Source organism: Pristiophorus japonicus, chromosome 14 (genome assembly GCF_044704955.1).
Source record: "Pristiophorus japonicus isolate sPriJap1 chromosome 14, sPriJap1.hap1, whole genome shotgun sequence".
In the NCBI taxonomy this organism is placed as follows: Eukaryota; Metazoa; Chordata; class Chondrichthyes; family Pristiophoridae; genus Pristiophorus; species Pristiophorus japonicus.
Genome location: NC_091990.1, coordinates 56668616 through 56686055, shown reverse-complemented (window position 1 = coordinate 56686055; position 17440 = coordinate 56668616). Strand labels below are relative to the sequence as shown.

At 52.0% G+C, this 17440-nt stretch overlaps 1 protein-coding gene across 1 annotated transcript in view; it reads left to right on the top strand.

Annotated features, from left to right (window-relative positions):
• The window catches only part of sh3d21 (SH3 domain containing 21), a 131117-nt gene extending 129565 nt beyond the window's left edge, over positions 1–1552 (top strand). The window contains exon 17 of the mRNA XM_070898718.1: positions 1166–1552. Within this exon, the coding sequence (XP_070754819.1) occupies positions 1166–1207 (42 nt within the window). The 3' untranslated portion in view covers positions 1208–1552. The remainder of the gene's footprint in view (positions 1–1165) is intronic.
• The last annotated feature ends 15888 nt before the right edge of the window (positions 1553–17440 follow it).

Sequence of the window (17440 nt, the reverse complement as noted above, 5' to 3'; positions counted from 1 at the left end):
CCAACGTTCAGGCTCAGTAAAGGTCTTTCCACCTCCTCTCGGCCACTGACCCTCACTTCAAATCCAACATTCGGCTTTGGTCAGCAAGCAAAGCAACTTCCCTCACCGCAGTCCTCATGTACCGCCTGAATGATATCCCAAGCTCGTATCTCCTTATCCTGGCAGTGAACCACCACCGTGTTTTCTTTCCCAAACCTCCTGGGGTCCCGGCCCAAATCTTTGGGCCTTTTATTCTCCCTTCTCAAGACATTCTCTCCCCTGGTTAAATTCACACTGGGAGCATTGTCCTCTGAGGGGCCCGGCACTCCAGGCCCCTCAGCAGCCATCTGACTGATGTTTATGGGCCAAAATTGCCCTAAAATTTGAAATAAAACCCAAAAACCCACCACCAACTTTTTACAAACTCACTCCAACTCCTGCAGTAATCAGCAGCACCTGCTCACTCCTAGCCCCTCCCACAGAGACAGTGCTGCCCACTGAGCCACAGCTGACATGTACATGAAGCTGTCAGATATTTGTTAAAAACCCAACTGGTTCACTAATGTCCTCTAGGGAAGGGACTCCCCGTCCTTACCCGGTCTAATCTATATGTGAATCCAGTCCCACACCAACATGGCTGATGCTTAACAGCCCTCTGAAGAGGCCAAGCAAACTCCGTTCTATCAAACCACTGGGCAATAAATTCTGGCCTTGTCAGCGATGTCCACATCCTGAGAATGAGTAAAAAAATAACTCAAAATGTTCAGATTTAGTGCTATCAACTGAGCCAGACCTGAACAGTTAAAGTGTTGAGGTGCTGGTTCTCTGCTAACTCATTTAAAACAGATTAACGCCCCATCTGGTTCTGGTAACCCCTGCAGTGTCATTGGAGAGCCTGCTGGTGGCACTGCTGAGCAGAGTCTGCTGCAGACTGGACAAGACCATCAGCAGCCTCTTTGTGGGAGTGTGTGAGGTGCCTGTTAAAGAGGAAGTTCATTGTCACTAATGGGGGGGGAGGGCGAATGTGGATGGGGAAGGAGTCACTCACTGAAGGCTGGTGCCTTTTGATAGGCTACTGTGGGGAGCAGAGCCTGTGAGTAACAGGGATCAGCAAATTCCAACAAAAAAAATTACATTAAAAGTTTTTAAAAATATATAATTTGACAATATATTATTTCTGTTGCAGGCGGAGGTTGAAAAACTGAGAAAATTCGTATCGTCGCCATGAAAGCAGTGGGCTTGAATCTTCTCCCCCTACCCTCTAGCTCCTGGCCACAGCCTGAGGCCCATCCTCTGTGAAGAGAAAATTCAAACAGACAATGTCTTGGTCTCGAGCAGTTTTAGTGTTTGGGAATTTGAAGAACTGAAAGCTGAGGAGGCGGGGTTGTTACGGGGTTTTGTTCAGTGTGTGTCGGACAGGTTGACGGTGGAGGTCTAAGAATCCATGGGGATCCTGGGTCAGAGGTCGAGACACGGATCCAGGGATCCTTCAGCTTTGAAACAAGAAGGACTTGAAAAGACTTGCATTTCTGTAACGCCTCTCACAACCTCGGGACGTCCCACAGCGCTTTACAGCCAATAAAGTACTTTTTGAAGTGTAGTCACTGTTGTGATGTAAATCCAAGAGGGCAGCTGGGGTCCATCCACGGTGAGGGTGGTAGACACCACCTTGGCCCCCAGGCGGCCAATCACAACACTCTCTGTTAGCGCTCAAAATTCCTCGAATTCCAGTCATCCGCCAGGATCGACCACCACACGGGGCAACGTGGGTCGGTGCCCTGGGGCACTGAGGCCTGGTTGGAGAAGGTGCCTTGGCATCTCCACACAATTAAACTTGGAAAAAGCAGGTGGTGAGCTGTGCTGGGTGGGTACAGCTGAGCCTTAACGTTTCCCTTTAAGCTGCGTGGCCGCCCAGCGCTCTGCAACTCCCACGCAGCCGGTTCAGCGGCTTTCCAATTGGGAACCCTCACGCACGCGGGATTTCGAATGGGCCGCTCAGCCCCTTAAAGGGGCCCCACACCCAAGAAAGATTAAAGGGAACATTGGTGGGCCAACTCACAGTTGGTTGAAAAATACCGACATGTTCCAAGCTGGCCGTGGCCCACTTGGTCTCTTGGTTTGAGGAGTGGACCAATGTGGGTGGGATAATCTGCAACAGGTGAGGTTCTGACTGGGTCGGGTGAGTGTCTGGGGGTGAGTGTCTGGGTCAGGTGAGAGTCTGGGTCGGGTGAGTGTCTGGGTCAGGTGAGTGTCTGGGTCAGGTGAGTGTCTGGGTCGGGTGAGTGTCTGGGTCAGGTGAGTGTCTGGTTCGGGTGAGTGTCTGGTTCGGGTGAGAGTCTGGGTCGGGTGAGTGTCTGGATCGGGTGAGTGTCTGGGTCGGGTGAGTGTCTGGGTCGGGTGAGTGTCTGGGTCGGGTGAGTGTCTCGGTCGGGTGAGTGTCTGGGTCGGGTGAGTGTCTGGGTCGGGTGTGGGTCGGGTGAGTGTCTGGGTCGGGTGAGTGTCTGGGTCGGGTGAGAGTCTGGGTCGGGTGAGAGTCTGGTTCGGGTGAGTGTCTGGGTCGGGTGAGTGTCTGGGTCGGGTGAGTGTCTGGGTCGGGTGAGTGTCTGGGTCGGGTGAGAGTCTGGGTCGGGTGAGAGTCTGGGTCGGGTGAGAGTCTGGGTCGGGTGAGAGTCTGGTTCGGGTGAGTGTCTGGTTCGGGTGAGAGTCTGGATCGGGTGAGAGTCTGGGTCGGGTGAGTGTCTGGGTCGGGTGAGTGTCTGGGTCGGGTGAGTGTCTGGGTCGGGTGAGTGTCTGGGTCGGGTGAGTGTCTGGGTCGGGTGAGTGTCTGGGTCGGGTGAGAGTCTGGGTCGGGTGAGAGTCTGGGTCGGGTGAGTGTCTGGGTCGGGTGAGAGTCTGGGTCGGGTGAGTGTCTGGGTCGGGTGAGTGTCTGGGTCGGGTGAGTGTCTGGGTCGGGTGAGTGTCTGGGTCGGGTGAGTGTCTGGGTCGGGTGAGTGTCTGGATCGGGTGAGAGTCTGGGTCGGGTGAGTGTCTGGGTCGGGTGAGTGTCTGGATCGGGTGAGTGTCTGGGTCGGGTGAGTGTCTGGGTCGGGTGAGTGTCTGGGTCGGGTGAGTGTCTGGGTCGGGTGAGAGTCTGGATCGGGTGAGAGTCTGGATCAGGTGAGTGTCTGGGTCTGCCACTAACTGGCTGTGTAATTTCTTCCGTCTTTCAGTAAGTGTTTTAATCGCTTGCGTTCTGTTATTAGTGCGGGAGCAACTCCAAGCATTCCCAACCACTGTCATGGCAATGGTTGGGATGCTCCAGGAGGCAGAGCTCATACCGACCTACCATGCCCATCCTTCAAACTCATCATAGGCAGTCCCTCGGAATCGAGGAAGACTTGCTTCCACTCCCAAAGTGAGTTCTTTGATGGCTGAACAGTCCGACACGAGAGCCACAGACCCTGTTACATTTGGGACAGACATTTGTCGAGTGCGGACTAGTGCCAGGTTTCCAGCAACCAGTTGATGATTTAGGTCCTTTTAAATGTACACCAGCTTTATTTAATCCTGCAACTGAAGTGCTGGGTTTCTGCTCTGTGTGTATGGTTATGTTGTGTGGGCTACTAACTTGATTCATTTTTCCTTTTATTTCATGTACAAATTAATGAATGCTGTGCTCACTATCAACGATGGTAGTTAATAGATCGTTTGAAATCTCATTACACAAAGCGTGATTGAAAGCAAACATGCAAGTGCAGCAAGCAGTTAGGAAGGCAAATGGTATGTTGGCCTTCTTTGCAAGAGGATTTGAATACAGGAGCAAGGATGTCTTACTATAGTTATACAGGGTCTTGGTGAGACCGCACCTGGAATGGTATGTGCAGTTTTGGTCTCCATACCTAAGAAAGGATATATTTGCTGTAGTGTCTCTGCATCTTGTTACAAACTCACACGAGGCATGGATATATCAGACACGGTCACTCTGTGACCTTCACTTTATTCCTCGGACTAAAGAGTGCTGATCCTGAGTGGGACCTCCCCTTTTCTACCTGGAAACCCAGGTGAGGAGCTCACTCCCTGTGGTCAGGGTGTGCATTACAAGGCTACAAGTACAGTATGCATGAGTTACAGTTACATACTTATTTATAGTCATTGCAAGATGGTGAAATACATGACACTTGCCATAGAGGGAGTGCAGCGAAGGTTCACCAGACTGATTCCTGGGATGGCAGGACTGTCATATGAGGAGAGATTGGGTCGACTAGGCCTGTATTCACTAGAGTTTAGAAGAATGAGAGGGGATCTCATTGAAACGTATAAAATTCTGACGGGGTTGGACAGACTGGATGCTGGGAGGATGTTTCCCCCGGGTTGGGAAGTCTAGAACAAGGGGTCACAGTCTCAGGATACAGGGTAGGAAATTTAGGACCGAGCTGAGGAGAAATGTTTTCACTCAGAGGGTGGTGAACCTGTGGAATTCTCTACCACAGAAGGCTGTGTCACTGAATATATTTAAGAATTGCTAAGTCACTGAATATATTTAAGAGGGAGATAGATTTCTAGACACAAAAGGCATCAAGGGGTATGGGGAAAAAACGGGAATATGGTGTTGAGATAGAGGATCAGCCCATGATCATATTGAATGGCGGTGCAGACTCAAAGGGCCGAATGGCCTACTACTGCTCCTATTTTCTATGTTTCTATGTGAGAAATACCACAGACAGACAGAGAGGGAAACAGTGAAAGATACACACACACAGACACACAGACACAGAGACAGAGGGATACAACAACAACAACTTATATTTATATAGCGCCTTTAACGTAGTGAAAGGTCCTAAGGCACTGCACAGGAATATTATGAGATAAAAATTTGACACTGAACCGCAGAAATAGAAATTAGCGCAGGTGACCAAAAGCTTGGCCAAAGAGGTATGTTTAAGGAGCGTGGGTCGGGGGAGGTCATGGGTCAGGAGGGTTATCATGGTTCGGGGGAGGCGGTGGAGGTCAGGTGGGGTGATTGGATCGGGAGGGGGAGGGAGGCAGGTGTGTTTGGGGGCCGGTGGGTGGTGCACTCCTGCTGGATCCAGCCGTGCTTCCTTCCTTTTAGCTGCCAGGTTTCCCGAGCCCCAGAAAACCGATGCTGGAGGCCTTATCTGTAAACATCAGGCAGAATTTGTGGTAGCAGCATTATTAGCATATTTAAATAACAGACCTGCCTCTCAAGAGCAGGTTAGTCGCCGCGCCACACCACCCACGCGCACCCCCCTCCGCGCCCCACCCCTGCAACCCGCCTCCGTTAAAACCAGAAGTGGCCGTGTCCAAGGTGCATTGGGTTCGGGTTTGAGATATTTAAAGTTTTAATCAACTCACCACCCACCGACTCTCCCCCGCCTGTCGTGGGGGGTTAACATTTCCTATAGAGAGAGTGAAACAGTGAGAGATACACACACACATACTCAGGGAAACTGTGAGAGATATACACACCTGTATCCATGGCAGACAGAGAGGGATCAAAGAGATTTTGAGACAAAGAAAAGAAACACAGAGAGAAAGAAAGATTGGACGAGAGATAGAGAATAATAGAGACAGTGGGACACTAAGACAGAGACAGAGCAAGAAAAGGACACGTTTAGTTGCAACAGAAAAATGCTCTGATTGGATCCCCGTTGATCCTGATTGCTGATTTGTCCCCTTGGAGGATAAGACACACCCAGCAGTTTCTCTGGAATGTGTAATTAGAACCGCCCTGCCTACGTAATCAGTGACTTTACAAAGTGTAATTCAAGCTAATATGACTGCTGACTCCAGACAGGAGAGAGCTCACTCTCACAGGTTAAGACATCGCCCCCCCACCCAAGTTCCTGCCCTATCCTAGCCCAAGTTCCTTCATCATCCCAGCCCAAGTTCCTGACCTTGCCCCCTTCCCACCGCACCATAGATGGGGCATTGTGTGGGGTCACGAATTCTTAACAAGTTTATTGGGTATGAAGTGAATAGTAACAGTGTTGTGACGTCCAGATTTCATCCACTCCAATGATGTCCCTTGTCATACATGCACCGAGCTTTCCGAGAAATCGGGTGTGGGTGTAAGGCGGGTGGGGTTGGAAGAATGTGATCCGTCTTCCCTGATTTCCCTCTCTCTTCCATCCGATCCCCTCACCCTCCCCAGTCTCCCTCTCTCTCTCTCCACCAACCCCTCTTTCTCCCCCATCTCTCTCTCTCTCCCTCCCCAGTCTCTCTCTCTCTTTCTCTCTCTCTCCCTCATCGCTCTCTCGCCCTCCCCAGACTCTCCCTCACTCTCCGGCCTCTCTCTTTCCCCCCGTCTCTTTCTTTCCCCCTCCCTAGTCTCCCTCCCTCCCTCCCCAGTGTCTCACTCTCCTTTCCCAGTCTCTCTCACTCTCCCTCCCCGGTCTCTCATTCTCCCTCCCGAGTCTCTCTCTCTCTCTCTACCCCAATCTCTCTCTCTCCCCCCAGTCTCTCTCTCTCTCTCCCCCAATCTCTCTCTCTCACCCAATCTCTCTCTCTCTCCTCCAAGTCTCTCTCTCTCTCTCCCCCCAGTATCTCTCTCTCTCCAGTCTCTCTCTCATAGAAACATAGAAAATAGGTGCAGGAGTAGGCCATTCGGCCCTTCGAGCCTGCACCGCCATTCAACAAGATCATGGCTGATCACCCACCCCAGCACCTCCCCCCCCCACGCCTCCTCCACACCCCCCGACCCCCCCAGCCGCAAGGACCACACCCAACTCCCTCCCAAACACATCCAATGAACTGACATCAACAACTCTCCGCGGCAGGGAACCCCACAGGCCAACAACTCCCCGAGTGAAGAAGTCTCTCCCAATTCCAGCCCCAAACAGCCCACCCCCCCATCCCAAGACCGTGCCCCCCCCCCCCCGGCTCCGGACCCCACCCAACACCGGAAACACTCCCCCCGCACCCAACCCGCCCCGTCCCGTCAGAATCCTTTGCAAATGCCGAACACCCCCGGTGTCAAGCCCCAGCCCCGGCCACCCCGGAGCCACGCTCCCGCGATGCCAACCACACCATATCCACCAACCGCTATCTGCGCAGTCAACCCGTCCACCCCACTCCGAACACGCCCCGCACCGAGGCACAGAGCCCCCAGGCCCGCCCCTCCAACACACTTCGCCCCCTCCCCACCTCCGCTGCAATGTGGCCCCTCCTGTCCCCCGCCCTGGGTTTCTCCGCCCCCCACCTCCACCATTCTCCCCTCTATTTCCAGTCTCTCTCTCTCCCCAGTCTCTCTCTCTCTCCCCAGTCTCTCTCTCTCTCTCTCCCCAGTCTCTCTCTCTCTCTCCCCAGTCTCTCTCTCCCTCTCTCTCCAGTCTCTCTCTCTCTCCCCAGTCTCTCTCTCCCTCTATCTCCAGTCTCTCTCTCTCTCCCCAGTCTCTCTCTCCCTCTCTCCCCAGTCTCTCTCCCTCTCTCCCCAGTCTCTCTCTCTCCCCCCAGTCTCTCTCTCCCTCCCCCCCAGTCTCTCTCCCTCTCTCCTCCCCAATCTCTCTCTCTCTCTCTCTCCCCCCAGTCTCTCTCTCCCCCCAGTCTCTCTCTCTCCCCAGTCTCTCTCTCTCTCTCCCACCAGTCACTCTCTCCCCCCAATCTCTCTCTCTCCCATTACCTCCGATGTTTTCTCTCCGACAGAAGGCCGTGAAAATGTTCATGTAGATAATCACAGCGATATTTTAGGCAAAAGTCTAAGGCCCTGAAATTGGTGGCCTTACCGCCCACTGCCGCTGACTGACGCTCTCCCCTTGGTGACAGACTTCTCTTGGTCTGATGCCGGCGGGAGGAGAGGACCGCTGGGAGCTGCCCGCTGAGGGCCACTGGCAGCCAAGTCACATAAGTGGCCTCCCGCCCGCCGAGCTGCCAACTTGGTGCTGGCGGGAGTCGGCGGCAGCAAGGGGAAGGACCGCTGTGTGGAAGCAGGTCTAACCCTGACAGTAAGTATGAAGACCTGCAAAAAAGATTAGTGAACATATTTTAATTGTTTTTCTTTCAGCATTTTACCTGTATGGCATTCCCTGAAGGTGTTCCGGTGGGCTTTTTTGTGAAGATTTGAATTTTTTTAGTGCTCCCCCCTCCCTGGGCCCAACTCAGTCCTCGGTGGCACTTTGGCGAGGATCGCATTTGCCGCCGAGATTGGGAGCTCAGAAGGACACACAAAAAACTTGCAATAAATCATTCTTGCAAGAAAACCAGAAGAGAGACTGAGATTATACACAAAACAACAACAACTTATATTTATATAGTGCCTTTAACGAAGTGAAACGTCCCAAGGCGCGTGGCAGGAGTATTATGAGATAAAAAATTTGACACCGAGCCACATAAGTAGAAATAAGCGCAGCTTGGTCAAAGAGGTATGTTTTAAGGAGCGTCTTGAAGGAGGAAAGAGAGGTCGAGAGTTGGAGAGGTTTAGGGAGGGAGTTCCAGAGCTTGGGGCCCAGGCAGCAGAAGGTACGGCCACCGATGGTTGAGCGATTATAATCAGGAATGCTCAAGAGGGCAGAATTAGAGGAGCGCAGACGTCTCGGGGCTTGTGGGGCTGGAGGAGATTACAGAGATAGGGAGGGGCGAGGTCATGGAGGGATTTGAAAACAAGGATGAGAATTTTGAAATCGAGGCATTACTTAACCAAGTGTCAATGTAGGTCAGCGAGCACAGGGAGTGATAGGTGAGCGGGATTTGGTGCGAGTTAGGACATGGGCAGTTTTGAATCACCTCTAGTTTACGTAGGGTAGTGTCATGTATGTAACCTTTATGTAACAACACTGCAATACTGTATATATGTAAGAAATGCACACCGTGACCACAGGAGGTGTACTTGTGGGAGACACTCCTCACCTGGTCATCCAGGTATATAAAGGGAGGTCCCACGCAGGGTCATCACTTCTTGGTCCTGTGAATAAAGGTTCAGGTCATGGAGTGGCCTTGTGCATAGAATGTGCCTCGTGTGGATTTGTGGTATTGTGTAAGGACTTTACAGGTAGAATGTGGGAGGCCGGCCAGGAGTTAGTTGGAGTAATCAAGTCTACAGGTAACAAAGGCACGGATGAGGGCTTCAGCAGCGGATGAGCTGAGGCAAGGTCGGACACAGGCGATGTTACGGAGGTGGAAATAAGCGGTCTTAGTTATGCTGCGGATATGTGGTCGAAAGCTCATTTCAGGGTCAAATACGTCACCAAGGATGAGAACAGTGTGGTTCAGCCTCAGACAGAGGTTGGGGAGAGGGCTGGAGTCAGTGGCTAGGGAACGGAGTTTGTGGCGGGGACCGAAAACAATGGCTTCAGTCTTCCCAATATTCAATTGGAGAAAGTTTCTGCTCATCCAGTACTGAATGTGGGACAAGCAGTCTGACAATTTAGAGACCGTGGGGCTGAAATTGCCCTCAGCAAGAAATTGGGGAAGGAACTTTGAATTGGCTGGAAATTTAATATCCGGTGGGAGTCGGAGGGAAGAGTCGGAAAGTTCGGCTCTTTAACTCTGACACCGCCTCCCAGCAATTTGGGGCGTTGTTGGAGGCAGGATCGGGGAGGGGTCGCGTCGGGAATGGGACGCTGAAGCCTCGCAACGTCCCTCCCTTTCATTTAAAGGGGAGAGACGCAGCGAGGCCTCCGTGGAGGCCACGTGGAGCGGCCGCAGTGGAACGCCCTCCCCTTTATGGGCAGCAGCACCGCCCAGCCATTGGCAGCTTCCCGCCTGGCGAACCTGTCGGGGGCAGAGACTGGCGCCAGCCCCGCTCCAACAGGACAATTTCCCCCGCGGGGCGGATAAGGGGTCAGCATGTGGCCAACAACGAATCGGAGCGACGGGCGGGGCAGAAACACGGGGCACGGCGGAAACCCCTTTCCGTCCCCCCCGGCGCAGGGGCAATTGTGGACAGGCTGGCCCCAGTCGGAAAGGCCTTACTGCCCCATTACTGCCTTTCAGAGGCGCTAACAGGCCTGTTTATGAAGGGCAATTTCCCCCCCCCCCCCCCCCCCCCCCCCCCCCCGCCCATAGATACATTGATACTCATTGCAGACTGATCAGTGATTAATTCCCCTGCCGGACTCTCATTGAGATGGGTGACGGCAACTTTCCTTGGTTTCTGGGTAGGCCCCACTGTTGGAAGAGGTCGCATGTCAGGACCAGGAAGGCCCCAGGTTTGATCCTAGTCTAGCTGGAGTAGTTGATCCTGGTTGTGGCAGTAATTGGGCTGCTGCAATTGGCTTCAGCAACCCTCGGTTCCGGATGCGGAAAATGATGCGGGATTCCTGCTTCTGATTGCTGTCCAATGGCCCTGGCTGCAATTGCTGGGCGAGGCCAGGCTTGTGCTCAGTTATGATGCATGCCATAGCCAAGCAGTCTATATTGAGCTGGGGGCAAAAACACCCACCTGAAGATGGCGGGGCCCTTCTTTAAATCTGCAGATCGAGGACCGATAACGTCAATTTTAAGTGTGGCCTGAACGGGGAAGCTGTTGTGACTTTCCTCCCAGGAGGAGGACTATAATGGGCCAGAAGAGGCCCCAACAGGTGTGTTCTTTTAGTTGCCAGGTGCCCATAAAAAGGTTTGTGCCTCCCCAGCCACCATTTTCCCTGTCCTGGATACGCGCTCAAGCCCCCAGAGTCGGACGTGGCACTAAAACTGATTATCTGGTGATTACCTCATTGCTGTTTGTGGGAGCTTGCTGTGCGAAAATTGGCTGCCGCATTCCCTACATTAGAGCAGTGACTACAGTTCAAAGGTCATCATCATCATAGGCGGTCCCTCGAAACGAGGATGACTTGCTTCCACGCCTAAAATGGATGAGTTCACAGGTGTTTCAATGATATTCCAGATCCCGAACTACATCCTGAAGGGTGGAAGATGCCTGTGCGTGGATTTTTTTAACGTGTGGTGGCCGTTGCACACCAGCCACCACACGGGCTTGACAGAGCCAGATCTTGGTCCAGTGGCAAGGGTTAACCAGGACGACTGGAGACCAGCTCTGCTGCACGGACCTAGTGCGCACACATATCGCAGTGTGGGCTGGCCCGTGCTGCCCCTGGGCCCCTGGCCCCGACTGTACGCCTCTCCTGGGCCTCGATCGCATCCCTCTATGAACCCTTGCAGCTCCTGCTGTACCTGCCTGCACTGCAAATAAGCTGTCGCCCTCCTGCAGCAGCACACGCTGCTCCTTGAAGTGGCATGCCACTACACGCTGCTTCATCTAATGGCCCTGGCCTGCTGATGGCCTTGCAGGCCGGGACCGTGCCGATTTCTGGATGTCTAGATTAATGAAGGACACCAAGCGAGTTTATTCCATGTCAAACTTCATCTCTTAGTCAGAGATCCAAACTACCAGGGTTATTTCTGAGATCTATGAGTGATTCCAGCACTATGGGATGGCCTGAGGTTGAGAAAGGCGCTATACAAATGCAAGTCTTCCTTTCTTGCACAGACTGTTCCAATCTTCTATCCCAACACTCTATCAGCTGGTTTAATTGCTTAGCCCCTTTGTCTTGAAGCATGGGCCCTTGGGTGAGGTGTCAGAACAGGAAGGTCTCTGGTTCCTCCAGTGTCAGCAGCTCTCCTGCACTTCACCCAACCATCAGTTTTTAATCAGCCACGGAGGAAGAGCTAAAAATGACTACTTTTTAAAGGAACCCTGGGAAAAATATTGCCTCTCTGCGCCATGTGTAACAAAAATCAAAGCTTTACGATTTTCTAATGTACAAGAGGTAATTCCATGGCCCCAGCAGGGGTCTGAGCTGAAAGGGTGCGCATGTAAGAGATGGCACTACTGAGAGCATGGTGATGCGGCTGGGAGCTGGAGCATCACATGACCAAGAAGCAGCTCAAGGGAGATGGGACATCTCCCCTGAATGTGACATAACTTTTAATTTGTTGAAAATTAATTGAATGATGTCTAGGTCCTGACGTGTGCAAAGCATTTGAAATAATAAAAAACAAATTATTAGCCTTTTGCCTCCCAAACATTGTCAGGCCTGTTACTTTAAAATGAGGACCCCAAGCAATTTAGTATATGATAATGAACACTGTCGTAAAATATATTTTTGTTAAATATAGATTCATAAATTATAGAATTTAACAGACAGAAAGAGTCCATTCAGCCCATCACGCCTCTTTCAAAGATCGATCCAATTATTCCCATTCTCCTGCTCTTTCCCCACAGACCTGCAAATCTCTACCCTTGTGAGAAAACTGGTTGGGAGAAGAGCCCTAATACTAAAAAAATCCTGAGCAGCAACATTTTGGCAATTCCTACAGTTTAAAAAAAAAGGCCTAAGCCACAATATACAGCCCTTGTAAGAAGGTAATTGTGGTGGATGGATTTTAAAACCACGTTTGAAACAGCTGGAGGAAGCAGGGCCCCTGTGAAATAGGATGTGGGGTTCAGAGGTTTCTTCGCTGAGGATCCTGGCAGAGCTGCTGACGTGAACCGAGGCTGGAGGGCAGCCACCTCGGGGTCGTCAGGGGCAACGACATGCTCGGAATATGGCTGGGAGCAGACCCGATTCCCACTCGGCTGCTTCCAATTATAGGAACGAGGAAGCTGGGAATTTTTCATTCCAAGAATAGTTGACCGCAGCTTTTAAAAAAAAATCAAATAGCTTTACACAAACAAGAAATTCCCCACGCTCCCTCCCTCCCTCCTCCCAATAAATAGAATAAATATTCTGTCTTGTGTTGTCTCAAAAACATGTCATGTACAGAATTTCTGGCTGACGCTGAAAAATTGGGATCAAACTAGTTGGGACTGAGTAAGAATCACTGAAGGCAAACGGTCCCAGCTGTATTCGAACCCAGCACAGCATTTTGTCGGTGTTCCAGTAAGGGCAGGTTTCGGCTGACCTGACGTGCTAGCACTGATCCCCGGGATTTTATTTTCACACCTGCACCCCCCTCTGTAAGGTGCTCTTTTGGGGAATCCCAAAATTCCTGTCTGCGCACGTGTGCAGTACAACAGTACAAAAAGCAAAATACTGCGGATGCCGGAAATCTAAAACGGGAAGGGAAAACGCTGGAAGCTGTGTAGTCATTCTCGTTGTGTAGGCAAGTGCAGCAGTCAATTCGCTCACAGCAAATATCATCGTCATCATAGGCGGTCCCTCGAAACGAGGATGACTTGCTTCCACGCCAAAAAAGGATGAGTTCACAGGTGTTTCGAAAGAAGGACCTGGAACTACATCCTCAAGATGCCTGTGCGTGGATTTTTTTAATGTGTGGTGGCCATTGCACACCAGCCACCACACGGGCTTGACAGAGCTAGGTCTTGGTCCAGTGACAAGGATTACCCAGGACGACTGGAGACCAGCTCTGCTGCATGGGACTAGTGCGCGCACATATCGTAGTGCGGGCTGGCCCGTGCTGCCCTGGGCGCTGGCCCTGAACTCACGCCTCCCCTGGGCCCCGATCACATCCCTCGACAATCTCTCGCCGCTCCTTCGCCCCGACCTCGCCGCTCCTGCTGTATCTGCCCACGCTCCAATCACCGACCTGGACCTTGATGACGTCACTCTTCGCTGCCGTTGCCCTCCTGCACCAGCTCGCGCTGTACCTTGCTGTGGTACGCCGCCACGCTGCCCATGGCCACCGCTTGCCACTCCTTTTATGGCCCCGACCTGCCGCAAATAACACGTGTGATGAATGGACAATTAATTGTTCTTTTTGGTGGTGTTGTTTGGCTAGAGCATTAGATGAACTCTTCTGCTCCTCTTCAGAACGGTGCTGTGATCTCTTTTACTTCCACCCTTGGATATTAAGGGAATCAAGGGATATGGGGATAGTGCAGGAAAGTGGAGTTGAGGTTGAAGATCAGCCGTGATCTTACTGAATGGCGGAGCAGGCTCGAGAGGGCGAATGGCCTACTCCTCCTCCTATTTCTTATGCTCTTAGGTTCACCCGAGAGGATAGGCTCGGTTTAACTTCTCATCGGAGAGGCAGCTCCAATGAGGGTGCAGAATTCCCTCAGTACTGCCCTGGGAGTCTTTGTCTGGATTTTGTGCCTAACTCTCTGGACAACCTTCTGACTCAGAGGAGGGGGTGCAACCACTGAGCCGTGCAACCTAGTACCTGACACCTGAGAACCATTTGATCAACAGCTTGCTCTCTTATACACTGGTCCATGAAGACTAAAGGATCTTTCAGTCTAGCAGCAAATGATCTTGGTCTGATGCCTATTAGATCGACTATGTAGACATCCTCTATGCCCTTAAGTACAGGTTGGTTTGGCAACTTTATTTGGTGTTGAGAGGCTCATTTTGAATTTCCTTTGTTCCTGATCAACCTTTAAAGGGTACGAGGTGTTCAAGGACCCTGGACTTGCTACGTTATCAGATTTGAGGGATTTTGATGTACACTCCACGGGCGTGCTAACAGAGGTGGTCTTTGAGCATGAGGTAAATATCTGAGCAGAAACACAGAATGTAACACAAGTAAACTAAGAACCTTCTAACATTTCCTTACCCCCCCACGCCCCCTCAATTTCCTCTCTTCAACTCTCCTAAAGTTGCCCGACTCCGGCTCGGGGATCTCACTCAGGTCACCATTCGTCATACATGATCCTAGACAGTGGGTGTGGGCCGGCTGTTCAAACATGGGGGCATCACCATCCATCCCACCATCAGCATAGGCAGTCCCTCGGAATCGAGGAAGACTTGCTTCCACTCTAAAGATAAGTCCTTAGGTGGCTGAACAGTCCAATACGAGAACCACAGTCCCTGTCACAGGTGGGGCAGACAGTCGTTGAAGGAAGGGGTGGGTGGGACTGGTTTGCCGCGCGCTCCTTCCGCTGCCTGTGCTTGATTTCTGCATGCTCTCGGCAACACGACTCGAGGTGCTCAGCGCCCTCCCGGATGCATCTCCTCCACCTCGGGCGGTCTTTGGCCAGGGACTCCCAGGAGTCGGTGGGGATGTTGCACTTTATCAGGGAGGCTCCATCCATCGGGGGCTGCTGGATAACGATCAGGAACGGGAACTGATTTATTTCTTCCTTCCATAAGCTGCTGACACCGAAGCCGATCGTGGCACTCGCACCGTTGCCGGGGCTGGGCCAGGTTTGCCTGTGGCTCAGGATCATGCCACATCTCTTTATTATTGAGAAGTGAAAGCACCCAGGCCCAAAGAGCAGGTCACCACGACGGCAGAAACAAAACAAGCTGAGGTGGTGAACCGTGTGAATGACACCTGGCCCGTCCCAAACCGCTTCCCTCTACTCACGTTGAAAGTCTGTCAGTGGATAGTTCTCACTTCCTGGTACCTACTATTAATTTTCTTGTTTGATGTCTGACTCCTACCTGGCTCTATCTCTGTCACTGTGCAGAAGCTAATGCTATTGATAAGCCCTACACCCTTGGTGTGTAGGGTTTACTTAAATATAGCCAGATTTTTACACGTACTGGCCCACTGTAATGGCTCAGCTTTGAGAGAGTAACTGAATCACACAACCTCAGAGTGTTCATTCATAGAATCACACAGGACGGAAGGAGGTCATTCAGCCCATCGTGCCCGTGCCGGCACTTTGAAAGAGCGATCCAATTAGTCCCACTCCCCCACTCTTTCCCCATAGCTCTGCAAACCTTTCCTTTTCAAGGATTTATCCAATCTCTCCTAATCTCCCCACGTAATTATGTTGATGTGTAAAAACATTTCTCTTTGCGTTCCCTCTGGTTCTTTTACCAATGATCCTCAATCTATGTGCTCTCCTGGCCCTCCTGCCACTGGAAATTGGGTAGCCAAATGTAATCTCGAGGTTTCATCACGTGACCTCCTGCCTCCAACTGCCCCGCCTCCACACTCTCGCGATTGGTCGCTCGGCACGCCCGTCAAACAGACTTTTTTCCCAAAGTCCAATATTTTTATAAGTAATAAACAGAAGTGTTCAAAGAAAATGAGGAAAACACATTGGGCCGAAATTGTCCCCCTGCCAGAAATGGGGTGCACACACGCACCTCGTTTTACCGCCGCAATGGTAGAGGTGGCCTCTTGAGTGAAATTACGCTCTTTTTTTTTCAAGGGGACCGGAAGTCGCTCATAATGGGGGTGGATATTCGGCAGTGAGCACACGAGAGGGGCGGAAGTTGGGGGCGGGTGTCATGTCTGCCACTTCCAGTCATCAGCGAAGCGCTGATGACGTCATCATGGCACCGCACCGCATCACCACGGCTCTCCTCTTCACTTAAAGAGGAGAGCCTCCGCGCTTTTTAAACTTCAGCCCACTGGGCCACCAGGGAGGGTTTCGGCCGGGCCAGCGGCCTGGCAGCCAAGAGGGGATGTGAGGCTACCCGTTAGCGGCCCGGCCGAACCCGGGGGGCATAGCTTTCGGCTCGACATGGCAGTCGACCAACAAAGAAAAACATGGCGGCAGCAGCAGTGCGCCCTCCCCTTTAATGGGAGCCACACTGCCAGTGCAGAAGGACTCCAAGATCACGGCACCATCGGGAAAAAGCAGGTTTTGGCACCACCCGGCGGGAGAAAGATTTTTTTTCGGCGAAATTTTGCCGTTGGGGGGGGGAAAACACGGGCGGTGTGCACTTTGATGACGCACTTAGCACGGATCGGCAGCAGCGGAGCTGTGGGGGGGGGGTTGGTGGAGGGGGCAGTGGGTCACCGGCGGGATACCGCAGGAGCGGAAGTTTGATAATGGCAGCCATTACACGAAATGTCGGCGGCCATTGCATTCCACAGTGTGGCCGTCGGAAAGTGACAGGCCTTAAGGGAAGGGACAATTTCAGCCCCGCAATCTTTCTCCGGGGCTGCTCACAGCAGTGTCCAGGAGATTAATCCTCAGTTCCAGGACACTCCAGGGCAATCCTGGAGGGTTGACTACCCAAAGGGGAAATAGTTTTTCATTTATTCTACCAAAACCCATCAAGGTTTGAACACCTCTATTAAATCTCCCCTTAACCCCACCACAGTTCCCGTGCAGCTGGCTCACCAGCTCTTAAATAGGGAAAAATGTGTATTTTGAATGGGCTGTGCAGCCCCTTACCCACCCAAAAATAGATCAAGGGGAACATTGGTTCCCGCTCTGGATCGCTGTCCAATCACTCGTGCGAGACAGTGCGTGCCTGTGGACGTTGGATCAGGACAGAATCAGACGCACGGTTGAAGAGCCTACCAACACTCATTGCCGAGGCTCATTCCTGCAGAGCGGCCGCTTGCGTGAGGTGTTTGAGGGTCTACCCCCAGCTCGGGGTTGTGGATTCGGGCATGTAGTGGTTATGTTACTGGACTAATAACCCAGAGCGCTGACGTTCAAATCTCACTGTACCAGATTGAAAATTTGAATCATGTTTAAAAAAAATCTGGAAATGAAAAGCTGGTATCAGTAAAACTGAGCATGAAACTGTTGGATTGTGGTAAAACCATCAATTGCGGTTCTTACCCAGTCTGACCTATACGTGACTCCAGTCCTACACCAACGTGGTTGACTCTGAAGTGGCCTAGAAAGCCACTCCGTTATCGCCCCTATTCG